This window comes from Equus asinus, chromosome 12, assembly GCF_041296235.1.
Source record: "Equus asinus isolate D_3611 breed Donkey chromosome 12, EquAss-T2T_v2, whole genome shotgun sequence".
Lineage (NCBI taxonomy): Eukaryota > Metazoa > Chordata > Mammalia > Perissodactyla > Equidae > Equus > Equus asinus.
The window spans coordinates 6,183,617-6,210,698 of NC_091801.1; the positions used below are offsets into that span (position 1 = coordinate 6,183,617).

The following is a 27,082-nucleotide window of genomic DNA, read 5'->3' on the forward strand; positions in this document are numbered from 1 at the left end:
TTTATTCTTGAGATATGTTGAGCTTCATTGAACTGTGAGTTTTTAGTTTTCACCAAATTTGGAAATTTTTCAGCCATTATTTCTTCACAGGATTTTTTCTATCCTATCCCCCCACCCCCACCCAGAGACACCCCCCCCCCCCCCGCAAACCATCCACCCAGCCCACCACCACCATTCCAAGACTCCAATTACCTGGATGTCAGGCAGCTTAATACGATCTCACAGCTTAATCTTGGTCTATTTTTTTCTCTTCGTATTTTATTTAGAATAATTTCTGTTACTATGTCTTCAAGTTCAGTAACCTTTTCTTCTGCAATGTCTAATCAGATATTAATCTCATCCACTATATTCTGTATTTTTCATTTCAGATAATATATTTTTCATCTCTAGAATTTTGAGTCTTTTTTTTATATCTGCTGTTTCTCTGTTCATTGATGATCATGCTTTCCTCTCCTTTCTCAAACATATGGAGTATATTTATTATAGCAGTTTCAATGAACATAAGGAGAATATTTATAATAGTTGTTTTAATATCGCTTGTCTTACAATTCCATCATCTATGTCATTTCTGAGTCTGTTCCCAATCTTCATTTCTCCCCTAGTCATGGGTTGTTTATCCTTCATCTTTGCATGCCTGAAAATTTTTGATTAGATGACAGACTTTGTGAATTTTACGATATTGGGGCCAGGGTTTTATTTTAGTTGTTTTATTGTTGTTACTTGTTAGCTTTTACATTCCTTTAAGTATTTTGGAGTCTTGTTCTGGGATGTAGTTAAGTTGCTTGGAATCATTTCATCCTTTTGAAGCTTGCTTTTAAGCTTTTTAGGGTAGGTCCAGAGCCACCTTTAGTCTAGGCATAATTTGACCTCACTCCTGAGGCAAGAACCTTCTGAGGACTCAGTCTGATGCTCCCTGTGTTAGGTGGTCTTTCCACTATGACTAGTGAGAACACAAACTGCTCCTGGCCCTGTGTGAGCTCTGGGGATTGAGCTGCCTACTTTTTCCCAGTGTTTCTTCTTGGCCTCAGTGGTTTCCTCATACATGTACGCAGATCAGTTCTCAGTCAAAGACTTGCAGGGGCCCCTCTGCAGATCTCCAGAGTGCTCTCTCGCTCACTCGCTCTCTCTGTGCAGCAATCTCTTCTCCAAGAACCCTCCCCACAGGTTTCCTCCATGCAGTGAGAGCACCAGGCTCTGCGGGGTTCCTCTTGCCTGTGAAGGCAGTGTGCTGGGTACTGGAAACACTCACTTCATTTGTTTCCCTCTCTCAGGAGTCACAGTCAAGTGCTGCCTGCCGTCCACTATCTGGAAACTGTCGTTTCACATATTCTGTCCAGTTTTCGAGTTGTCTGAGGGTAAAAGGTAAATCCAGTTCCTGTTATTCTATCGTGGCCCAAAAGATGTAAAAACTTAATAGTCATTCATTTAGTAAATGTTTACTGCATGCCTGCTGTGTATGAGGAACTGTGCAGAGTACTGGGGATACACTATTGAACGGAAAGAGATACGGTCCGTGCCCTCACTGGGGGTTACCACAGCCTAGCAGGCAAGAACAATAACTAAGCAATCATTCAAGTGAATATGCAACATAGACCACGATAGGTGACAGGAGAGGAAGTAGAGTGCTATGAAAGCACAGAATGGGGAGACTCGATTTAGCCTGTGCAATCAGCAGAAGTTGCCCAAAACAAAGAACATTTTAACTAAGACTTAAGGACTATGTAAGATTTGGTATCTGTGTTGTGGAGGGTGGGAGGACTGCTAGGAAGAATAGCATATGCAAAAGGCCTGTGGCAAGATGGAACCACCAGAGATCCTTGAGTCCAACCCTTAGATTTCCCGATAAAGTAACAAAGACGCAGAGTTTATGACATGTCGAGTCATACTGTGTTAGAGGCAGTACAGAGACTAGAACCCAGGACTCCAACTCCAGGTCCAGTGCTCTTTCTATCCCAATATGTTGCTAAGCAAATGTAGGGAATCCTAGAACATTTTACACAATATTTGTCATTTTATGGCCCATGACATATTACGGGCAATATATAATTTTGTAATTTGCTTTCATTTAAAAATAACTACGGCCAAAATTTTCTTCAAGATATACTTTTAATTGCCTATATTTTTATGTATTTACAAAGAATATGCTTTAAAGTGTAAATAAATGTACAAGAGAGCACAAAACAGAAGAGAAGGCACATTCACACATTTAGCACGCCGAAGCCATAACGGCATCATAACGGCTTGGGAGTGCTAATGCGGGTCCCCACATGCCTGAATCACACCCAGGAGATTCTGGCTCGGCAGTCTAAGCTGTTAGTGCTTTCAGACACTTTGGGAAATGCATCCATTGCCCCATTCCAAGCTTAATTGGCATAATAAATGCCAATTAAAGCTCCTTTAAGATTTTAAACTGCAAAACTCAAGTGAAACTATTTATGTACAGAGCAAACAAGACGTCTCTCCAAGAAGTCTCTCCTGAAAGAGACACTCTCCACAGTGCATTTACATTTCCCATGGCTCCATCTCTTCCAACACGGAGGCACACAGCAAACGTGCATTTGCATAGAAAGGAAAGTGATTTTCCCTAGCCATTCTAAATGTAGCACTCTGAAATGGCTTATAAATCGTCATATGTTTTATGTGTTCATAGAACTCCGTTTTCTTTCAACAAATATATATAGAACACCAACTATGTGCCAGGACGGGAAATATGGCAGTGAACATGGTGGAATGCCCCCTTCATCAATACGGAGGGATCTGCCGAGACACTGCCAGGAAGCCCCTTTGCATCCCTGACTCTATGTCTGCACACAACTCCTTTTTACACTTTTACTTAGGAGGCTTAAAAGACAATTATTCATCCAGTGTAATTATAAAACAGAGTCTCTGTTAACGTCTGAACTTGGCAAAAATATTTTTTATGTCTTTTGTAGAACTGTTAATGCAGGTGTCAAAAAATTTCATTTCAGTTTAAGTAGCCCAAGCTGATAATTTTTTGATGTCATCATCGTCTTCTTCTGCCCTCCTGGAAGATGCTGGAACATAAAATGGAAAAAAAGAAATGAGTAATTAGTGACATTCACACTTTCACCACAGAAAACAGGTATGGTATGAATTATGTATGAAAAGGTGTACATTTATGAAATAAAAAATAAGTGCTAAAAGGGATGGACCCGGCAACTACTTCAGGCAACTGTCGCAGGTCACTGAGGTGGGGACAGACCTGCTCGGGATCGATGTGCAGTGGAGGACATGCCTGGCATTCTGCCTGGCATTCTGCCTGGCATTCTGCTTGGCATTCTCTCTGGCATTCTCTCTGGCTGTGCTGGGAGGGAGGAGGAAGGCACACTTGGAAGTCGGATATTTGTCATCTTCTTATTTAATTCCTCCTGCTCCAATTCCTCAAGTTCTGCCATCAACTCATCCTGAACAAAGGAGAAAGAAAGAATTATGGAGTTAATGTTTCAAGAAGTGGGTTTCCTCTAACACAATAACAAGAACATCTGCTATCCAATTGATATGTAAGAACCCAGTGAAATGGAATATTTATTTTAAGACTAAATCTTTTTTGCAACACTGAGCGATGATTAAAAAATGAATATTTGGGGTTGTGCAAATTTGTTGTAGTTAATCTTATAATACTTCAGTAAACAGTTATTCCAGTAATTTGTGCTAGCTTAACATATAACCTCCACAGTTTCTAGGAAATTTACACCTTGCCTGTCATTTTTTCAGTGTATTTTTTCTTTTCTCCTGTTAAAAATTAAGAATCTGTGAAACTTTAATTTGAGAAATAAATACTTTCATTTGGGCTGATGCTATTGAAAATAAAACAATAGGTATAGCAAAACCATAACTACAGAAAGTAAAAAGAATCAAAGATACCATGGTTCCTTTGTTAAACTACCAAAGCCAATACAAATCATGCTGTGTGCTTGGGTTCAGAAAGCTTCAACTCCAGGTAGGTGCATGGTATTTCTTTCTTTTAGCAACAGTCCCAAAGAGTGGTTTAATCCCGAAGTATTCGCTGTCCAAGAACCTTACAGAGGCAAGACCGTTTGAGACTTTAAGGGTACAAGTCACCTTACGACAGATCTGAGACGACTCGTGGTGGTTTAGGCCTAACTGGCTCCAGGAGTCCTCAGGTGGAGTCCATCCCTCCAGGAGAGAGGTTGGGAGTCAAAACTAAACTTGTTATCATTGGAATTCTGAAGTTGTCACTATCAGAAATAACTTAGGACACTCTTACATTCAACCAAGCAGATCTTTCATTTATTCATTCATTCATCATTGAACAAATTTATTGAGAGCTCACTCCTGGCCAGGTGTTGAACTCAATGCTGGGGATGTAAAGTTGAATCAACAGTCCCTACACTTAAGAAGCTTATGATCCAATGTGGGAGAAAGGCACATAAATAAATAATTGTGCTAAATTAAAATGAGGGAGACGCTACTATGGGCCAAGAGAAGAGAAGCTTATGTCAACCAAAACATTTGATCAAGTCAGGGGGTATCAGACATGCAGCTAGCTGAATGACTGTCTGACCTCTGTGCAATCTACCTCATGAAAAGGAAATAAAACAGGAAAGTGGGTAGCATCAGGCTGTGTGAAATAGTACACTCAGTGTAGCCGTGTGCCTTCTGGTTCTCCACAGGCTCCATGGATAACAGGCCTTCAGAATGAACACTCTGATGTCCTATTTCTGCCCACAAAACACTTAGGAACAGACACCGTAAATGCCAGAATGGCAGAACTCGCTGTCCTACACTGCATGCGTGCCCAGAACTGCTGATGTTGCCTAACAGTTATCAACATCACCAAAAAGACATTATTTTCTTTAGTAAATATGATGATGACAGAATAATTATCTCCTCCATCATTTTCAGCCTTCAGGCACCAAACATTTATTCAATCATGGATAAAATAATTTTAGAATTTAAGAAACTTTAGAGATAATCCAGTGATCCAGTAATTTTCAATTTATAGATGAGAAAACTAAGGGTCAGAAAAATGAAGGGACTTACACAAAGCTTAGTACTAACAGGTAGCATGAGCCCAGAGCCCTTTTCTCCATATCACAATGCACTCATTAACAACTAGAAGGACCCACAATGAAGAATATACAACTATGTACCGGGGGCCTTGGGGAGAAAAAGGAAAAAAATAAAATCTTTAAAAAAAAAATAATAATGCACTCATTAGATGCTTGCAAGTCTAACCAGGGGCTGGCAACCTTTTTCTGTAAAGGGCAAGATAGCAATATTTAAGGCTTTGCAGGCCACATATGGTCTCTGTTGTATAGTCTTCTTTGTTGCTATTGTTATTGATGTTATTGCTTTCTACAATCCTTTAAATATGTGAAAACCATCCTTAGTTCACAGGCCATACATAAAAAGCCATAAGAATGATCTGGCCTGAAAACCAAATTTTTCCAATGCCTAGTCTATACTTTTTTTTTTTTTTTGGTGAGGAAGACTGGCCCTGAGCTAACATCTATTGTTAATCTTCCTCTTTTTCGCTTGAGGAAGATTGTCACTGAGCCCACATCTGTGTCAATCTTCCTCTATTTTTTTAACGTGGGACACCACCACAGCATGGCTTGATGAGCAGTACATAGGTCCACACCGGGGATCTGAACCCATGAAGCCCGGGCCACCAAAGCAGAGTACATGAACTTAACCACTACGCCACTGGGCCAGGCCCAATCATTTTAAAAAAGTGTTGACACTACTACTCATTTTCTGGGATTCTGTGGAACTAAATCTTACTGATGAGATGTATCATTTTTAATACCACACAGATGTAGGAAGTCAGATTCTTTGCCATGCCAATCTGAGAGCTGGAAACATTTCAAAATATGTACTAGTCCTACTTGTGTGTGCTTTGAGTAGAACAATTGAAATTCACAGTGCAGACACCACCATTATAATTATAGTCTGTATTATTGGACTGATTAATCTAAATGGAATGTGTGTGTTAATAATGCCACTCCACAGTTATTTTGTTTTATAGCCTGAGTAATAACCAGAGGCAGCCTAACCTCTAATTTGACAGCTACAGAGCATGACACGTCTGTTCCTTACAGACTGACACAGTCTGCTTTGTTTTGCCCAGATGCGTGAGCACGCGATTCCTCGTAATGGGGCTATTCAGGCTTCAACCATTAAAAGTCACTAACTTTACATAACCACATGCTGCTTTTCCTTAATAGCTGAAAACTTAATTAGGAGCTGTTTACCAAACTGTATTAATCTTTCCTTTAAATCAGAGCTACCAACACTTTGTTTCCCTCTTAAGTGAAGGACATGTCTAACAAATATCATTTATTCCTTAATGATACTTAAGGCAGGATTTAGGGAAACCTGCCTGCTGTATACGGTGGGCAGCTACCCTTTCTGGCAACCACAATCCTCCATTGCTCATATTGTGTTACCCACCTCATCGAAGCCATCGGCAAATCCAACCCGCTGAGAAAAGGCTTCAGAGATTTCTTGGGCAATGTCCTGCTGCTCTGTGATCTCCTGCATCAAATCATCTATTTTGTTCAGATCCCTGCAAAATAATATTTTGTTGAAATATTTTCAAGTTTTATTTTAAAGTTATGAATTTAGATATAACCCCATACAAAAAACGAGTCAATTTAACATAAACTCTTAGTTATTTCAGTAGAATAACAAAAATTCTTAGTGGTAATATGCATTATGTTTAAAAATTAATAATCCTGTAGATGCACATATGGGGCACATGTAGGGCATATGTAAAATTTAAATATACGCTGCTCTGTATCAACTCTGCAGGAAATGGTGCCATGGACCGCCAGAGACCACCAGGACTAGTACAAGCTGTGGCAGCTCCCAGCAGCTGCTATCCGACAGCAGCCTTTTGTAGAAACTCAACTCTGGAACGAGAGATCTCTTTTCTAGAAGCCTAGTAATTCAGAGATCCTGACGGCCTGAGGACTTTCTCACAGCTGCTGCAGCCCTGGGAGATTACTGATGAGAGCAGGATTAGGCCCACAAAGCCCTCAGAAGAATCAGCAGTTTCAGCAAAGGAATCGCATAGCCATAGGCCCAGGACAGACAGCTATTTCAAAGACAGTTTCTAACGCCTGAGCCCCACTGGCCCCTATCCACCAGCCTGCACTGTCAGCGTCTGAATGCCAGGATCTGGACTGCTCCTCTAGGATCCCAGCTCTGAATCATTCCTCCAGCCCCAAAACTAGGCCACACTGATTGGATAACAGAGAAGTGGCAATTTTCCTCCTTATTAAATAATCTAAACACTGACATTTTTATTCCCAATAGAAGAAATCTTGCAAGTGAGTATTTTTGACATAACTTCATAGAGTAACCAAAGAGAATACTTTTACCTTATTTCCAGTTCTTATATTCATAATGAATATACAAGGAATATATCTATAAAAAGAAAGGCGTAACTAAAGTTTGGGCCCGGGGGTGAAAAGGAACACAAGGGGATGCTGCTGCTAAACTCCCTGGAGAAAGGCTATGATTCTCTAACACATTTTGGCACCCAGCTTACAGCAATGACACAGGATTTTGACTCTGATAATCAATCTAATGACCTTTCTGATGCTATCAAAATGATGGCAGCTTGTCAATGAATTATCAGGGCAAGAAAATGTTAGCAAAGATGTCTTCACTAACCCCAGCCTCCCCCTCTCCCACCATTTCCCATCCATGGAAACTTCTCTACACCCCTCAGGCATCCATTGCTCTTGTGCATCTGTGGCCAGACTTACTATCATATTTAATCTCAGGAAAGGATCAGGCCCCAGGTGTTGATTTCCCAGGGTGGGTATAAACCAAATTGTCACTAGTCCCATTACCACTATGAATATTGACTGCAGATTGCTTACTTTGTACTATGCCGAGTGCATTACATCTAGTATCTCATTGAATCTCACAATAACCACGTGAGGGAAGTACTATTATCATCTCGAATTTACAAATAGGGAAGCTGAATCAGGGAGAAGCAAAGGAATTTGCCCAAGGACAGCTGGCAGTGGAACTGGGAGTATAATCCAGAAAATCCGACCCTTGAATCCATGCTTATCATTCTTATTCGATGCCAGTCGCTCTCAAACACTGGTTTGTGTCAGAATCACTGGGGGAACTTGGTTCCAAACAGAAAAGCCCAAGCCCTCCCCTTCTCCAAGGAGCCTGGGCATCTGTGCTCTCCTTAGTGGTTATTTTGATTCCCAGTGAAGTTTGACAACCGCTGTTGGATTGTTCTAACACCGCCACAGATGTTGACATTTAAGCCTTTTTAAAATCACAGACTGAAGGCATTCACAGGTGGAGTCAGACAATAGTGAGGTGGTTGGGAAACATTAAGGACATAATGAACGTCTTTCAGATTTTCATGGTCTTTTTTTTTTTTTTTTTTGCCATTATAACCTCTAATCTTTCTCTGAGGGAGCATTCCATTCAAACAGGTCAAAGAGCTCCAAATGAGTAAGCCCATTCCTGCCAAAATCATCATATAGTTCCAAGGCTCTTCCCAACAGTGAGGAATTTATGACTCAGAGGGAGACCAACGTCACTCACATGTTTTCATGAACGGCTTTCATCGCTTTTGCCGCAAGGCCCATGTTCCTTAACACCTCGGTGTTGGTGTGTGAGTTTTCCAGGGCTTCTCTCTGGAACTCAATGGTGGAAAGTGTGCCATCAATCTGTGCGAGCTGCTTCTCAAACCTCTTCTTTCTCTTTAGTGCCTGCAATGCAGCTAAATAAGGGAGAAGCCACATTTATAAGGAGAGAGCCCAAGCCACTTACTCAAGAGACATTTGCTCAGCACCAACCACAGACTCAGCACTGTTGATACCTACAGACAAAGAGGATACCAAATAAATCTGAGACACTTAGGGGTAACATCTGTCCTTTCAATCATCTGCACCAACCACCACTCCCTCAAACATTTAGTTATTCTCCCAAAGATCTGGCAAGCGTAAGAGAATGAGAACTCAATTTTCATATTCCAGAAAACATACCAAAGAAGTGTTTCTGTCTGCATAAGATTTTATAAAAAGGACAGATGAAAAATACGAGTGAAAATCCCGCAATAGAAAATCAAAACTTTAGAAGGAGAAAGGACCTTAGTGATTGACTATTCTAGCTCCATCTCCTTATTTCAAAGACAAGCTAACTGAGACCCAGAAAAAGTTATGTGACTTGCTTGAAAGTAGACAGTGAGTGGCAGCTGGAACCTGAACCTAGGATGTCGAGCTGCATGTCTTGGTCTGAAATGATTACAAGATGGCCAGGACAAGATAATAATGCAAGTTTTGTTTGTAACCTTTTTTATTTCCTACTTTCTCTCTCTTCTCTTGGGTTCAGCTGTTTGCTGATCTCGGCCCTTCTCTTTCATACAATGGCTTTTCCTCAAAACTCTTCTGATCTTCTATCACAGCTTCATATTTATAAACGAAAGACTAGAATAGTTAGTGCATGGAGCTGTGCCTCTTATTGAGATGTAAGTGTGTCTTTCCAGGAGGCCTCTCTCCTGAAAGACAAGGCTGCCCCAGGCTCTGGAGAAGCAGTGGGTGGGGTGTGCCGACGGCAGGCTTCCGTCCATGGGTAGGCAGCAAGTAGACAGGCCGGGGATTCCTACAGTTGCCAAAGAAAAGCTTTATTCTGGGTGTGGATCGTTTTCCTCTATTTCCCTCATGAGCTGTAACTTTCCTTCCCCACCCTCCCTGCCCACTGTGGAGGTCGAGGGTCATCTCAGCCTCTGCTCTGCTTCCTTCTCCAGGTGTAACACCACAGCTTAAGTCCTTGCTGAATGGCACTTACACTTTATTTATAGAACAGTTTTTATTTGTTTAATCTGTCCTGCAGGAAAGAACTAAAAAAACGTCATCTGGCACAAAGGTCTTTCTACAATATCACACTGTAGACAGGCTCGTCACATTAATGGCCAGAGCTGTCTGAGGGTTTTCTCCCACACAGGGAGAACGGCTAGTTGACCTCTGTGCTCCCACTCTGCCTGTGAATCCATATCTACTGCTGCATTTATCACACTAGATTACAATTATTTGTAAAATCTATTCCACCCACCCCACCTCCACTACACTAATTATAAGCCCTTGAGGGAAAGACACGGCTTGCTCCTCATATGTTTCCCCAGCACCTGGCCCAGTTCCTGGCACATGACCAACAAAATACATCACAAGACCTAATATTTACCGAGCATTTCCTATGCCAAACTGGGGCTAACTGCTCTATGTGCATTATGTCACTCATATCATTAACTCTGACAAAACTCCAAGAGTAGGTACTACCATTGGCCTATTTTACAGAAGATGAAGTGAATGAATATTAAATGGATGAATGTGATAATTTTGTGCACCATGACATGGTATAACAGAAGGAGTTGGCCTTCAAGGCCAGAAAGTGAATCCTTCTGCCTTGACTTAATAGATGTCTATTCTTGAGTAAGACACTTCCCTGCTTTGAGCTTCAGTTTGTTGTTCTGGAAATGGGGATTATAATCCCCATGAGGCTGGGTAATTGTTGTAAGAATTAGTGATAATTTATGGAAAACACTTTATACAATCCTTGTGTATGGTAGGGACTTAGCAACTAGATATTATTATTAATAATAGTGATTTATATAACATTCACTAATTAATGAGATTGTATATCTTATTTCTGAGACGACTGAGCAGCAAGTTACCCAATTTTTCACCATAACTCATAACAGGAACATAATATTACAAAACAGCTCCACACTTCAATAGGTGCAGAACATCATGCTATTCAGCAGAGTATCCTAAGAAGCTAAACTCCAAATAAGCATCCCCACTCAACACACCCAGAACTGGAATGTTCCAAGTGTGTCTCCTCCCTGTCTTGTCAGGCTGGTTCAGTGTCTACACTCATTTGAAACCCAGCTGGTACCTATGACCCAAAAGCATTCTCCTTTTGTAATTTTTTAAAGTTTCCCATTAAAAAATATGCCATCTTTCCTAGTAAGAATTGTAGACTACTTTCTGAAAATCCAGAAATGCCATGTGGTATAAAGGATGAGGGTTTAGAGTCACTAGACCTACATTTTAATCCTACCTCTACCCATTAATAACTGTGCATAATAACCTTGGCGTGTGACCTTAACTCTTCTTAAGTGAATAATGATTCACTCCTCACCTGAATAATGATACTAACAACAAGAACAGTAATACCTAGAAGACGACAATGGAACATTGTGCTCTGGAGGTAGGTTGCCTACTTTCAAGTCTGAGCTCCATCTGTCCACAGTCATGAGGTCTTACCTATGTTGCTTATTGGAAAACAGGGATATAACTCATTCAGTTGCGGAGGATTAAATGAAATAACATATGTAAAGTGTTGAGTGGAGTGCCTGGCACATCATGAGTGATTACTAAATATTATGGATCTTCATCATCATGACAATTTCCTTCACAGGGTTGTCAGAACCACATGATGGGAACCACATGGTACAATGCCTAACCTCGAAGATATTTGTTATTAATAATCATACGTTCTGGTCTACATGCAATTTTAAATTTCTGTTAACCTATGGTTTCTGCCCTTCAACATATTTGAGACAAATTTGAAAATTCACCAAGAGTTGAGATCTCAACTTACACTATAATTCCCATACCACAAACTACAGATTGGCGTATGCCAGAGTCCTACACTCGGGGGAGTCAGGCAGGCGATGAAAGAAGGTGAAGCAGAGAGAGGTTACGGGGAAAGGCCCACTCTGTTTTCTCACCTGTGAGGGAGAGGGAGAGAGAGGAATGTTCCTCTTTTATAACAATACAAAACAGTGCAAGAGTGACGATAAATGGCAGCGGACACGACCCTAGGATCAGGGAGTCAACAACAGGAAGAAGTGGGAATCGGGTCTAACAGCATAAGCCTGATCCAATGGAAGCAACACTGTGGGGCTCCAGTTCACAGCTGCCAGGCAGACTGCAGGCCCAGCCTTCCACACGTTCAAAAGTAGCAAAACATCTGGATTTGGGGCTGGCCCCGTGGCCGAGTGGTTAAGTTTGCGCGCTCCGCTGCAGGCAGCCCAGTGTTTCGTTAGTTCGAATCCTGGGCGCGGACATGGCACTGCTCATCAGACCACGCTGAGGCAGCGTCCCACATGCCACAACTAGAAGAACCCACAACGAAGAATACACAACTATGTACCGGGGGGCTTTGGGGAGAAAAAGGAAAAAATAAAAAAAATCTTTAAAAAAAAAAAAAAAAAATCTGGATTTGCATGCAAAATCCCCAAATTTAAAAGCCGATTTACAGTTTTCTGAAAACCCGATGTGAGCAAAACCACTCACATTTTCTCATGGCTAGATCTGGCCCCGGAACACCTAACACTTCTTGTGGCTTCAGCCTGGCACAGTAAGCTTCTCCCAAACACCAAGACAAGAGGCTCTGCCCCCAAGAGCCAAGAAGCGTATGTGCAGTCACCCCATGAGCTACTTCTCACAGGAAACGATGATGCCATGGGCCCCCATGAGGTGGACAGGCTCTGACTTCGTTTTCTAATAAGCAATTTGGGAAAGAAGCAGCTGTATTTTTTCAAAGACAAGCAACAAACACTGCAAATCAAGCATTGCTCCTGATTTGGCAGAAAAGGACATTTTTAGAGCCATGTAATTCAACCCATGAAGAAGGTGCAATTCAATCTCCCACACTCCTATAGGAGCTTTTAAGCAGCTGGTGTAATGTGGATAACAATCCTTCTAGCAGAAAGGGATCTACTGTATCCCACTGTGGGGGAGAAACTGCCAGGGCTTCTATCTCTTCACCTAAGAGTGAGGTTCCCTCGGCAACGGAGCTGCAGAACACAGCCCTGTGGGCGCTGCTGCTCAGGGAAGCACGGAGAGCCCCTACTCCAGCCAGAGGACTGGACCGAAACGTAAGAACTACCCACCTGAACCAACACTCAAGCAGCCCTGTGCAACTTTACTCCACTGAGCTGCCAGTGGAGGAAGGCTTTCAGTCACCCATAAAAATAACTCAAAATAGCAGAACAGACTTGCTGTTTCATTGATCATATAATATATAGGGTATCTCGGTTTTAAAAGTCAGTCTGCTGTTCCTCACTCACTCGGGGTGTATAAATGTGTGCATTGTTAATCCATTAGTTGGCAAAAAGGAAGAACCACCATATCCAGGGACAACAGACAAATCTGTTTGTGAAGCCTGGCCCATCACTGGATGAACGGATAAAGAAGATGTAGTATATGTATACAACAGAATACGACTCAGCCGTAAAAAAGACAAAATCATGCCATTTGCGACAACATGGATGGACCTTGAGGTATTATGCTAAGCAAATTAAGTCAGATGGAAAAAGTCAAATACCGTATGATTTCACTCACGCGGAAGATAAACACACACATGGATAAGGAGAACAGATTCATGGTTACCAGAGGGGAAGGGAGTGGGGGGAGGTGAAAGGGGTACAGGGGCACATATGTATGGTGACGGATAGAAACTAGACTATTGAGTGAGGACACAATGTAGTCTATACAGAAACGGAAATACAGCAACGGACAGCTGAAATATACACAATGTTATAAACCAATATGACCTCAATAAAATAACTGAAAAAAAAAGAAACTGCATTATGACAGCTCTTCTCTCTCCCAGAAACGGCTGATCTCTAGAGAAGGCCTGAAAGGTGAGGCTTGGAAGAGTCATCCCAGAGAGTGCTCAAGGTGACACGGCCACGCAATTGGTTATGTCCTTGTCTGCTCTTAACTGGGAAGTCTCATCATCGTGTTTAATCTGAGAAACTTTAACTTAAGCCCTGTTCTTACTCACATACAAATCCCTTCCTTAATTAACTGCACCTTCTATTTATGGCACCTTCTTTTAGTTCTCAAAACACACGATCTGAATAAGCATCATCACAAGCATTTCACAGACAGAATAAAAACAAAATTTTTCTGTTCAAAGTCACAGGTTAGGCTGGAAACAGCTGGGGGAATATTAGAAAATCCTAACACTCATTTGGCCAGGGTCACCTCATTATGAATTTCCTTGGCCTTCTTCACTTTTAAGAAATATTCTTTATCCGTTCATTTCCATTACCCCACAAGTCCATACTGAAGATCCACCACATGACAGGCACTGCATTAGGCACTGCAGGGACAAAGAAAGAAGGCTACAGTCTCAGAGGAGGCAAATATAAAATGGGCCTTCAATCACTTATTCGTCACTCAACAAGCATTTACTAAGCACCTTCTATGTTATAGGCACCATGGCGGGGATCCTAACATGCACTAAGTTGTGTCCTTCACCTCAAGTAGCAGCAGAGAACAGAGGAGAATAGGGACACGTACGAGGTAGAGGGGCTACACAGAGGAGTGCACAAGCTCTCTCTGGAGGGTAAGGGAAGGCTTCACAGAGGAGGTGATGTAGGCCGAGGTGACCGTCTACACATCTACTCCAACACATTGCTCAGGGAGGGGCACGGAGGATGAAAGGCCTCACACAGAGGATTCCTTCCAGCTGCAACCCTCTCTCCTACGGCAAGGCTCCTACCAAACAAGGCGAAGTTTCTGGCCGAGATATGTCAGAAAGTGGGAACTAAAAACCTCAAAATGAGCAAATCACACCAGGTGGCCACACTAGAAGGATCTTCTAAGTAACCGCCACATTTTCAGAGGTCTCACAAATATCAAACATCATTAAAAGGAAATAGCAACCAAAAGAAGACTAGAACATAGCAATGATGTAGGGGATTATACAGTGGCAAAGCAGATGCCTGAGAAAACAGTAAAAAGGAGTGAGATTGGAGAAAGTAAGAGAGAGATATTCTGAGGAAAGGGCATTTGGAAGTGGAATATTGCTGAAAGCAAGCCAGTACACCGGGTCGAATTTTGTGTAAAAAAAGAGATGGTGATTGATCAATAATATAAAGTGTAAACCATTAAAAAGATCATCAGTGCCCTTTCCCACTTCCAGAAAGACAGCAAATGGACAAAGGAAGTTACAGTTATTTTCCCCCAGAAATGATGCTCCTCTCCTCATTCTAAAGAGCTCACGGTCCCTTGGGGGGATGAGGCAGGTCTGACTGCCAGGATGCTGCACAAGAGAGTAACAGAGAGGTAAATCGGAGAGGGGAAGGTGATGACCTAACAGTGCTAGTGGCCTGGAGTTGTCAGAAAAGGAAGAAATGCTTGCGTAAAAGACATTTTAGACATCCATTGAAATTCTTATTTCTTAGAGTAATTGCTTCCGAGGTCAATTGCCAGGTGAGAATTAACCTGTTATTGGAACAACATACCAATATATTAATTAAAATCTACTTGGTACTCTTTGTAAAAATCCAATTAAATGTTTGACACCAGATAGAATTTATAGCTAACTGAATGAATGAGTTTTTTACTTGCTACTAATATTATTAGTAACTTCACAAACTGGTAACCTTTAGGGGCCTGCTATTGCCTAGAATACAGGAAAAATTCTATGAATATGAAACCAGTAAATATTAAACAGAATAACTCAGAAATAGCTGATTATGCTTAATTCTACAGGGAATACATGTGTACTTATGGATGTAACTTTATATTGTGTGTACATGTATGTATCTAAGTGTGTACATATGTGTGTGTATATTGACATGCGTATATAGGTATCTATAAGTGTGAGTGTATGTGTATATATGTGTGTGTATATATGCGTGTGTGCGATATGTATAACATGGTTCTATTTTCTGCTTGTAAACAAGTATTTCTTGCTCATTTGATGCACCAGTATTTCCTGTGACTGTGCCTGTGGCTTGCAGGTGCTCCTGAGAACCTATAAACTACATCCCGAGAGCGCCTTTCGGTTCTCACTATCTATAATTCTATGACTAGTCGTTTGAGATCCTATGATCAACAAACCTCAGGAAGCATATAGCTCCTATCCTCAAGGTGACTATTACTATTTGAAATTCTGAATAAGTTCACCTTGAAATTGGTGACGAACTATACTATTCTTTCATTTTGCAAATATAAGTGGAAGAACAGTATCCAATAAAACAAGATGGTTTACAAAAATAAAGGTTTCAAACTCCTCACAAAGGGATCAAACAGGCTCTTGTATACGTGATCTTGAAAATATATGTAAATTGGTTTGACATAATCATAATTGTTTTTTCCTGTTCTAGTTAACCCAGGAGAAGTTTTGAGTTAGGATAATATCTTTGTTCAAAATCCGGGTTATGTTTACTTGCACTTCACGCGTCTTGAATGTACGGCAAGAATTGGTGCTGTAAATAGACTCCTCGCTGAGAGAGGCCTGCTGGAGCACAGCACTGCCTAGCAAACACGACACAACCATGATCACCCACGATGACCGCGTGGCACAGGACTCCACGTGGAAGAACCAAAGAGATTCACTGGAAATTCATGTTCCCAGAGAGAAGAAATTGTTCAAAGCTTATCAAATATTTGTTTGCAGGATTTTATTCCTCTAAATTTATATTGAAGCCAAATATAAAAAGCGTAAACTTTATTTCATTTAAGCCAAATGGTTGACATTAAATTTTAATTTTTAAATAAAGAGTTTAACGTCTAATGCAAAGATTCCCAACTTTTAACAGAGAATAATCAATTTTCCTCTCCCGTCATTTTAAAATCACCATTCTCATTTGCTTGCTTTTCTGGGCTTGTTTGGTTTCCAGGGTTGTAATTACAGCGTTGGTATTTAAGTCTCTGGATTGCTGGAGTGAGGAGAGTAGACCGAGGCCGCACAGAGCTGACGACAGTGGGGGCTCTGAGCTGGCCCCCATCCTCGCCCTGGACAGGCGCACAAGTTAGACGCACCCGGGACAGGCTGAGCCGGGTGAAAGGCCGGGCGCAGGTCCAGGAGCCCTGACTGCTTCACAGGGGAGCATATAAACTCGGACTCCGTCCTAAATCTTTCCCGCAGGCAATTCCCTATTAGCACCATTTCTTTGAGGGAAGGAATCAAAATCTCCTGTACAAACAACAGTTTTTCAGAAAATGGCTTAGTAGATGCTTTATATTCAATCCAGACTCGCTTTTTTTTTTGTTCCTTCTCCTTTTGCAAACTTTTAAGCCAACTAGAACGTCCATCAAACAACAGTCAGAAAAAGTAGGAGAAACTAAAACTACCCGTATGTACTAACAGTTCTGGTTACAGTTTACCAAGAGAGAAGATTGAGGACATGACTTTAACAAATAAATCCTCAGGCGGGCCCGTGGCCAAGTGGTTAAGTTCGCTCGCTCCACTTCAGTGGCTCCAGGGTTTCTCCGGTTCGGATCTGGGGCACGGACATGGCACTGCTCATCAGGCCATGCTGGGGTGGCGTCCCACATGCCACAACCAGAGGCACTCACAGCTAGAATATACAACTGTGTACCGGGGGGATTTGGGGAGAAGGAGAAAAAAGAAGATTGGCAACAGATGTTAGCTCAGGTGCCAATCTTTAAAAAAACAAATCCTTGCCCAGCTAGCTCAGTCAGTAGAGCATGAGACTCTTAAAACATAAATTCTCAGTATAATCTATAAATATCAGTGATAATTTTGTTCCTTAAAAGCACAGAGTCACACGTAGTTAAGCATTTTACAAAAAATGAATACCAAAATAGATCATTCAAGCCCTTTCCAAACCTGAACCCCACAGCAAAGCATCATCAACTTTAAAGATTCAGTATTAGGGGCCGGCCTGGTTGCACAGTGGTTAGGCTCGCACGTTCTGCTTCTCGGGGGCCCAGGGTTCGCCAGTTCGGATCCCGGGTGCGGACACGGCACCGCTTGGCAAGCCATGCTGTGGCAGCCATCCCACGTATAAAGTAGAGGAAGATGGACATGGATCTTAGCTCAGGGCCAGTTTTCCTCAGCAAAAAGAGGAGGATTGGCAGCAGATGTTAGCTCAGGACTGATCTTTCTGAAAAAAGAGCACCTCAGTATTAGATCCTGTGCCTCATAGCTCACAGGTTAGAGTATCCTGTGTTTTTCTTTTCTGTTATCTTGACCATGAAATCTTCTCTGAAGTAAGTAGTCCTAATTACTGAGAAACACACAAGTAATACTAAGTGCACCTGAGGGCAAGCTCATGGTCATTTCCTGACATACTGTCCTGAAACTGTACAAGTCATATGACTTTGGCATAATCACGGTGTTGGTAATAAATTTTCTACTTTATTGTGGCTAATTCAATAAACTGCAAAGTGGTATAAGTTAAGGAAAATTATATTCTTTGCTTAGTGTAAGTATTTCCCAAAATGTTGTACTCTATTATCCAGCCTTGCGTAATTTAAATGAAGAATAATAATAAGCAGTGTTCCAAAATCTATAATACTGCTCCAAATTCATGAAGGAAATAAAGCAAACAATGTAATGTTACATAACACAAGAAACAGTACCAATTACCCTTCTAGAAGTAGCTACAACACGTCAGCAAACTGTCAAAATCTGTGCCACAGATACTTGAAAGAATGATTCTAAAATAGAAATACTCTACACTATGGTTTCTGAGGAATTAGAAGACAATGGTAACCAGAAGCCAGTATGAGTTCACAAAGATGCAAAATACCAAACTAATTTCATAGACTTCTTTAATTCAGGTTACTGAATGCTGACTCGAGGAAAGACCAGAGACCACCACTGTCCTTCTATACTTATGCTCATCAAAATCCTCCAGAAAGCCTTGAGTGTCACATCCTGAACCTTATCCACATCTCCTGAAGCAGAATCTCCTGGTGTGGCACTTTGGAAAGCTTTCCAGGTGAGTCTGATGAGGCCAGCACACTGTTAGTTCATAAAACCAGAACTTGTGAACCAGAGGGATGTAAATATAGTTTGCTTTTAGCAACATAATTCATAAAGTATATTGTGGCATTTTTGGGGAAGAGAAAAAAAGTTGGAGAAATAAGATGCTATAGGCTAAAAATGTAGGTCAGGTGTATTCATAGCTAGATGAATAACTGAACTCGTTGAGTGTTGATTTGTCAAACTGGTAATCACGCCTTAGCCAGATCTTAGCTGTTGCTACCACGCAGAAGTTACCCTGAATGAAGTCTCTAGTGGCATATGTCATGAGGCTCTGTCCTTGCTTCTGCCTTATTCAATATATTTTAACAAAGACTTTGATGACAACAAACATTCTGCTGATCAAATTTGTGACTGATTCAACTAAAAAAAGTAGTCATATATAAGACAACTAAATTAGAATTTTAAAAATCTTAATTTTAAGATTTAACAGAAAATAAGATGACATTTAATAGGAATAAATGTAAAATACTGAATGCAAGCTTAACATATTGATTTAAATAAGGTGGGGAGGGTAAATCTGGCTGGGATTTTTAACTCTTTCCAAATCCAATGGGGAAAAGCAACTGATACGGCATCTGGAAAAGCATATGCAAACGGAAGCTGTATTAACAGAGCAAAAGCGATAACAAACCCAGGGCACTTTGTGCTGGTCAGCACCCAAGTGTGCGAGTGGCAGTGTAAGTCTCGGCAGGATCCTTGCCAGGGCTCAGAGGGGAGAGCAAGGTGGTGGGGAAGCAAGAAGCTTTAAAACGGCAGCTTAAGTGAACAGGACTGCCAGGGCTGGTTCAGATGTTTTGGGTTCTCCCACGAGGGGGTGAAAGCCCAGGGGAAGCTCCTGAGGTCAGGGAGTAAAAATGGGGGTGGAAATTGAGAGAGGCTCCCATTTCCACTGATCTCTCTTTTCCAGGAGAGGGGCGGTCGACTAGAGAATAAGACCTGGCCCAGATATCGGTTGTTAATGCCCTAGAAATAAAACTTTCTTTTCTCTGGCCCCAGAATACACAGAGTGTGGTACAAAATAATCAGATAATCAGAGGCAAGTGAACACTTTATTACAATGCTTGGTTGTAATGTGAACACGAGAGACCTCTGAGACCCTTCCTGGGGACTGTGGAGTCGCAGGACCATATGAATTTCCCTAAAGAACATGAACTCAGTGGCCAACGAGGACCTGTCAGAAGCCCGGGAAGCTTCTTCGGCAGTAAACAGAGGGGAAGGTGGGTGGATGTTTCTCATCCAGGGATCTGAGTGATGCTGGGGGGGTGGGGGGGGGCGGGGAACAATAGGAACGGGTGCGGGAAGAAAACAGTATGAGTAGTGGCGCCCAGTTTAACAGCTCACTGAATAATGCATCATAGGGTCTCACACTGCAGTGGGCATCAGAACCACTGAGTTCTTTGTTCAAGGTTCAGATTTCTGGACCCTACACTCAACCTTCTAAATTAGAATTTTTTGGAGAGTACTCCCGAGTGTACATTTTCACAAACATCCTCAAGGAATTCTAATGCAGGCGATCTGAGGACCATGTTCTGAGAAACTCTCTCAAGAAAGGAGGTCATCAGCTATGTGATATCTCCCAGGGGAACCTCCATCCCTCGGGGTCCTGCTGTCTCGGATTACCTGACCCTGTTCTGCCCTCACTACTTCGGCACTCAACTAGCTGACACGGACAGGGTTCTCTTTACACAGAAATCCTGGTCCTCACTGTCTCGGATTGCAGAATTCAGCTCTAAGTCAACTAGAATAAAAAACAAACTCAAGAGCCCCGGGAGGTTCCAACACGGAGCTAACCCAGTGGGACTGTGCACATAGCCCGACTCCTAGGAAGACGGAGTCTGCATGGCCACTCTGAAGCAAACTCACCCTGGCCGAAAGCAGCCCAGGCTCCAAAGTGAGCGGCTTATTCAAATGGAAGTCTGTACGCCTTGGGGTCTCACTCACCAGACAGACACCCGACGAAGAGGTGGAACGGCCTCAGCACAGGTTTTCACTGGAATCCTGTGTGGTGATCCTGAGTAGGGGTTTGGGGCCAAATTGGAGTGCTCTCTGTCTCAACCATTCATCTCTATCACCCAACAGCCTGAGGCCTACTGATAACCCAACTGGATCCACCCCTTTTCACATAATTACACATTTGGAGTTCCTGCTCAGCCTGGGACGAGGTAAGCAACAGGTCCAGGACTAGGGTGAGGGGAGACAGAGGCACCTGGGTGAGAATTTAAGGGGGCACTCACTCTCAGGGTCCCACGAGTGACGTGGGCGTCTCACTCGCCTCACCCCAAACTTCAGCACAGGAAAGGGGGGCTGAGGAAATGACAAAGGTGGGCTTTCGGAACCGGAGACCCAGAGAATTGACTATTGTCCCCAAATAGGTGAAAAGTCTTCATGCGACAGATGGAGTAGATTTATCCCATGTTATTCCAGAAGACAAAATTTGGGCCAGTAAGTGGAACTTACCATGAAGCCAATTTCAGCTTTAAAACAACATGCTACTGCTGTAACATTGGCTGGTATTTCCTGAGCACTGCAGTCAGGCCTTCACACAACAATGTCAACAATCCTCCCAGCTCAGAATCAACCTTATCATCACATCATGCAGAGGAGGAAAGTGAGAACTAGAGAGGCCAGGAAACGGTCTAAAGTCAGTTTCTAAACGGCAGGGCAGGGCAGGGCTGGGGGGTCACACCGGGGCTGTCCGCTTCCAAGCCCAGGCTCTTCACTACAACACTAAGTCACTTTCTATCAAACGTGTAAAAATTGGATCGAGATATATTTAAGCAAAATGTCTATGAGCAACTCTTAGCGATATTACGAGGAAAAAACAGACCTCATAAGGGAGGTTAGAACAATTCCCCTAAACCAGTGTGGCAGGAGGGGTTTGCAGCGTGCTAAGATACCGCTATCTTCACTCCTGAGGCCACCAGCCTCGAGCATCAAGAGTTCCCAGGCTGCTGGTCTCTGGTTATCCCACTGAAGCACACAAATATTATCAGTGCCCATGGGGGCCCCATACGAAAAAGGTTAGGAAGCCTGCAAGGCCAAGAGGACTTGTACTTCTACTCATTAACGTCACTATGGATTTAGGCTCCTAATCCTTAACGCTGGCCACAGGGCAGAATCACCTGGGGGCGCTTTTGAAAAATACTGATGCCCAACCCCACCCCACCCCATTATATCAGACTCTATGGGGGCGGGGGGATGGGACCCCCATCCCATGTTAAAGTCGAGGTGACTTTAATAGACACCCAGGATTGAAAACTGCTCTAGATGGCGGTGTTCACCAGAAGCAGAAAAAAATTAAGTGACGTATAAAAAGTCTGCTTTTCCGCAAAGCAGATTACTGGCTATAAAGCAGAGTTCTATCACAGTAATCTGAATAAACTGATCTCCCCAAGACTTTAAGCAAATTATAAATCTTGTTCCAGCTGTTACTTTTTCAGATCAACAGGGCTTTGAATGTCACAGCTGTTGAAAAACCAGTTTGGTGGTGCACGCTCAGGTTCTTTTTGGTAGGTTACGGTAACTGCCAAAGAAGTTTGAAGTGAGAAGAACCAGCTCCCACTGCACAACCTTGCTATGAGTTACAAAGAAAGCAAGTTTCGGACTAAGTTCTGCGTCTACACTTATCAAATAAACGTACATTAGTCAAGCAGGCACAAACCAGTTTGTCAGCCTGTTCCAAGAGCTCAGTGAAGTCCCAACTCTGTGTCCTTTCAGGCCCCGTACACCTTGTATGAAAGGCTCGCTGGGGGCAGACAGCGACATTCCCTGGCAGGATGCCGGGCAGCGAAGGAGGGGCCGCAGCCAGGAATCCACCTGAACCGAGGACCGGACACTGCACTGACCTGATGTCCAGCCTCAGGTGCCGCCCGAATGTTAAGTTACTCATACACCTAGTGTGCTCGCATCACCTGTTCTTACGTGGGGAGCCAGAAAGTGTCTCTAAACAGTTTTAGCCAATCGATATGTTTAGAATATCCACACTTTCACTGACATCCCATTTCTAACACATATTACGCTAATTTAGAGTTACTCATTTTACCAATAAAACCCATTTTTGACATTCAGAATGCTGTCAAAACTTCTCTTGTGGAGAAATATATCTGAAGAATATGTACTGGCCAGGAGAACGGCCCTTTCTGATATAATACTAGCTGGCCACTCAACTAGTATTCTTGACAGTATATGAGCTGACCACCCACGCCTAGGAGTGAAATTTGAACTGCACGTATATTACGTCACTTTGATTATCATGTAAATTACAGCCATTCTAGCACAGACATCGCGGAGCACAAGGCCATTTAGTACTAAGAATATTGTGCCTTATATGTGTGAAAATATTTCTGGGTGGCTCATGGAAAACAGTAGCTCCCTGTATATGAAGTTACCTGGCTTATTTGGAAGATGCTGATATTGACAGCGTTTCCAAAACACGGTCAGTGATTGGATTCTTTCCATAGTTTAGATTACAGATGACCTCATACCAAGCAGCCTCTTCCTACTCCCAGGGCCTCTGGAGAACCAATTAAGTTCCCAAGGACAAACGACAAAGAATACATGGCTTTTTTGACACCAATTTATTATTTGCACTCGATACTTGCATCTGTAACTTCTCTGATTTAAGCAAGTTAGATTGATGTTCTTAATTAGTGTTGTCTTTCATTATTTTTGGTGTTTCTGTAAAGTCTGCTTGTATACACTTTAGTGCATTGCCAGTTGGAGAACATGTCTATATTATTTTACATTTTTGCCTTCTGATAGAAAATCTATATTTTTACCACTTCTAAGAAGCAGATGTTCAATTTTTCAGATTTTTTAAACTAACATTTACTGATGAAACACTGTAGATAAAGCCATACACAGATTCAAGTGGATGACAAAACAAAAAAGAAAAAAAAGCCCTTGACAGACACCAAGGGAAGGTCAGAGTCCATGTGAGGCTGGAGAAGAAGGGCCAAGGACCCGAAGGACTAGGGGCTTTTTAGCAAGCCATAATGACATAGTCTCTCTTTAGAAATTGCCTTTTAATAACTTCCCAAAACAATTTCAGACATAAAGTAAAAATAGAAACCAGCACTTAACTCTAAAACAGGCTATCATGTGGACAGAAGTTATATGCAGTAGCAGAGAAAAATGAAACTTGACCTTCGGGAGACATTATCCCTTTGCTGCGGTAAACATGGCAGCATCATTTAGGGCCAGCTAAGTCCCCCAGGCTTCTTAGGACCAAAGAAGTGGGACTTAGGGAGGCAAGTTCAGGGTTTGGTCGTGAGCAGAGTCCTGTACTTCTACGGCTCACTCTGCCACGGACCTCGTGTTACAAGAGCAAATCATTGCGACTCCTCGCTGGGTTTTCTATGTGACACGGTGCTGCGTGGATCTACTTGATAGGGAGAGGCGTACACCGAAGAAAGCAATTAACTCGGGCTAAGAATAATACAGGGTTCAAAGTGCGACAGGAGCACCAAGAATCATTACCGACTCAGAGTCCCTTGTGTGCGGCAAAAGCCAGTGATAGGAAATTTAATATTTAATTTGCTGACTTTTTTTTTGATATAATACTTCAACTGTACAACAGCCAATAAAAATCTTCAAAAGCTGAGGCACGAGGTAAACCAGAACATACTAGAATATACTTTACTGGAGATCTGCGTGCGAGTTCAGATGTGTGATTCAATTCACAAACACACAGCAGAAAACTTGGTATTTAGCGTTGGGTCAGCAGGCTGGACTGGGGTGAGGCCTGCCAGGAGTGACATTTAAGGGGGAGCCAAAAAACTCAGTAATCGAGCTAAATAATATTTTAATTAATATTTTAAAGACTCAAACTTAATGTAAGAAAAATCCATGATGAACAAAACATTACATTTAAAAGAATTTTAGATAAAGAAATGCCATGCAGAACACACAAGAGCCAGAGGCAAAAGAAAAAAGAATAACACCGATGCTGTCTTTATTTAAAATTGTGATATTTCGTTCGTCATGGGTTTTTTTGCATTAACTTTGAGTTTTTTAAACAGTGCATGAAATACTGCTCATCTTGATTACCGAGATTCTGGGCGCCCCCCGACTCTCTGCCACCCAGGAGCACGCTTTGCTCAGCTCGCTGCAGGCCCGGCCCCGGGGGTCAGTGCCAGTTCCCAGAAAGGTATGGGAACACCCCTGGGGGCCGGGGGACAGGTGCTGGCCGCACTGGCCGGCTGCCCAGCAAAGGGCTGGAGGTCGGAGCGGAGGGCTGGCGCCCGGCGCAGCCCCAGCCTACCTCGCTTGTTCTGCGTGCCGTGCTTCCTGGCCAGGCTGAGCTCCCTCTGGATTCGGCTTTCCAGGTACTCTTGCTTCTTGCCCAGCATCTCCTCGGTCTCCCGCAGGCGGGCCAGGGCCTCCTGGGGGCTGGGAGCCGCCCGGGTCTTGGACGAGCCCGCCCCGTTGAAGAACTTGCCCAGCTTGCTCATGGCTGCGGAGCGGGGTCCCGGCAGCGGCCGCGGCTCTCGGGGGTCCCCCTAAGGCGGCGCTCCTGGGAGGCAGCGCGTCGTCGGGGCAGGTGACACACACTCCTGGGCATTTCCTGGCGGTGGCCCCGCCCCTCGGCGCGGCCTGGGCGGGGAGGACCCTGGAGTCGGCCGCCCGGCGCCACCCGGCCTCCGGGAGTTGATGCGCAGGGGACACAGTTGACAGGACCGGCAAGACAGCTGCAAAGTGGCTGCTCTGCCCGCGCTGGGGCCGCACCAGCGATGAGGGACTGGCCTGTGAGTGGCTCGGAGGAAGGGAAACCAGGGTTCCAGGGGGCTCTGCGGGGCCTGGAAGCGTGTGGATAACAAGTGCGCTTTCAAACAAAATGCCTTATTCCACGTGTGCTTTTGTTTGTGAGAGCGAGTGAGCACAGTGTTCCTGTGTCCGGGTGAATAAGCATATTCAGACGCGCTCGTCTAGGTGTAGGTCGTGTGGGTATGAGCGTGTGGAGGCGCCGGCTTCCAGGACGTTTGTCTCCATACGATGCAGGTACGTGGGCAAGTGGCTTACTCTAGGAGCAGCTGGTCTGACCCGGCTTGTCTCTGCAGAGGTAGAGTCTGGGCAGGCTGATGAGTGCCTGGCTGCCAGCTGGCATGGGTCGATTCTAGATCCTCCTTACACGGCTTTAAGTGGGTAAAAGATGGTGGTCATCCCTTTTCCTAATGCCAGGATTTCTGAGTGTTTTCGGTTGTTGCATTCAATTCTCTAAGTAGGAATCTGAAACAGTCAGTGTCATTGCTAGTGTAGCAAAAACTTTTTATGGGGTGCCGTTGTGTTTAGATCTATGTCTAATGCCTTTACAAAGACATCCAGGTAACGGAAAGAAGAGAATGTCCTAGAGAAAAGAAACATTCTTTTGTTCATGTTACCTATCTCAGCCCCATCTTTTAAAGCCCCAAGCAAAGAGTTTGGTAAAGTGAAAGGACAGCAATACATAATGATTACGGATGACACAACACAACTGAAAACCTGTGCTGAGCACACTACAAAGAAGTAGAATGTGGAACTGAGTTTATGTTCCAGTTTTCAAGGGCCAGTATGTACCCCACGTAGTACAGCCCTATTTGAGCAACATTACCCAACATCATCAGAACCTATTTGTGATCATTAGCTAACCACTGATTGTTAAAGGGGAAAAAAACACCATTACTATGACAAATAAACCTTGATACCCAAGGTCAATAACCCAAATTTGTCTGCTGTTGTACCAACACAGAAGCAGCAGCTTGATCCATTTTATCCAACATTGGTATAGTCGGCATCAAATTTTGACAAAGAAATTGAACATTTTCATAGGAGACTTACTGGTATATATCTTACACACACAAACATGTGGACTTATCTATCATTTCCCAATAATTACTGCCAGCCGCCTCTTATCATTTCCTGCCTGGCTATCCAATGCACTTAATGGTCTGTAGCACATATTTTACTCTAAGCTTGCATATATTATAAACTATAGTAAGGATTGTAGTTGATTATTGTTTAGGTATTTCATGCATCTGTTTCGGAACTTATTTTCTACCTTAGGTTTTAAGCCCCTTGAGAGTTGAGAAGTGGCACACATTCTGTCACGGTTCCTATTGCTGGTCAGTTTAACCAACCTTTATTAAGAATACTCTATACATAAGGTAATGGGAATGCAAGTATAGTCTGCCCTCCAGGAACTTATCTGCTACTGGTAGTAGCAAGACCTGTCATCTTTTGAGCACCTTCTATATGGCAGGCACACTACATGCATTATTAATAATCCCTACATAAACCGTGCAAAATAGGTATTGCT

At 43.0% G+C, this 27,082-nt stretch overlaps 1 protein-coding gene across 1 annotated transcript; it reads right to left on the bottom strand.

Moving 5' to 3' along the window:
• Positions 1–2,087: 2,087 nt before the first annotated feature.
• CHMP4C (charged multivesicular body protein 4C) lies at positions 2,088–25,496 on the bottom strand. Its single transcript, XM_014827071.3, has 5 exons — positions 25,052–25,496; positions 8,569–8,746; positions 6,439–6,553; positions 3,224–3,425; positions 2,088–3,035 (listed from the first exon to the last, which is right to left on the bottom strand). The coding sequence occupies exons 1-5, from the start codon at positions 25,239–25,241 to the stop codon at positions 2,971–2,973; spliced, it is 750 nt and encodes a 249-aa protein (XP_014682557.3). The 5' UTR covers positions 25,242–25,496; the 3' UTR covers positions 2,088–2,970.
• Between the last annotated feature and the right edge of the window lie 1,586 nt (positions 25,497–27,082).

Excerpts from the sequence above, each read along its gene's own strand:
- CHMP4C (XM_014827071.3), bottom strand. The coding sequence starts at position 25,241 with ATGAGCAAGCTGGGCAAGTTCTTCAACGGGGCGGGCTCGTCCAAGACC. Across the intron at positions 8,747-25,051 it reads CGGCACGCAGAACAAGCGAG|CTGCATTGCAGGCACTAAAG; the intron begins GTAGGCTGGGGC and ends TCCCTTATTTAG. Across the intron at positions 6,554-8,568 it reads AAAGCCGTTCATGAAAACAT|GGATCTGAACAAAATAGATG; the intron begins GTGAGTGACGTT and ends ATTATTTTGCAG.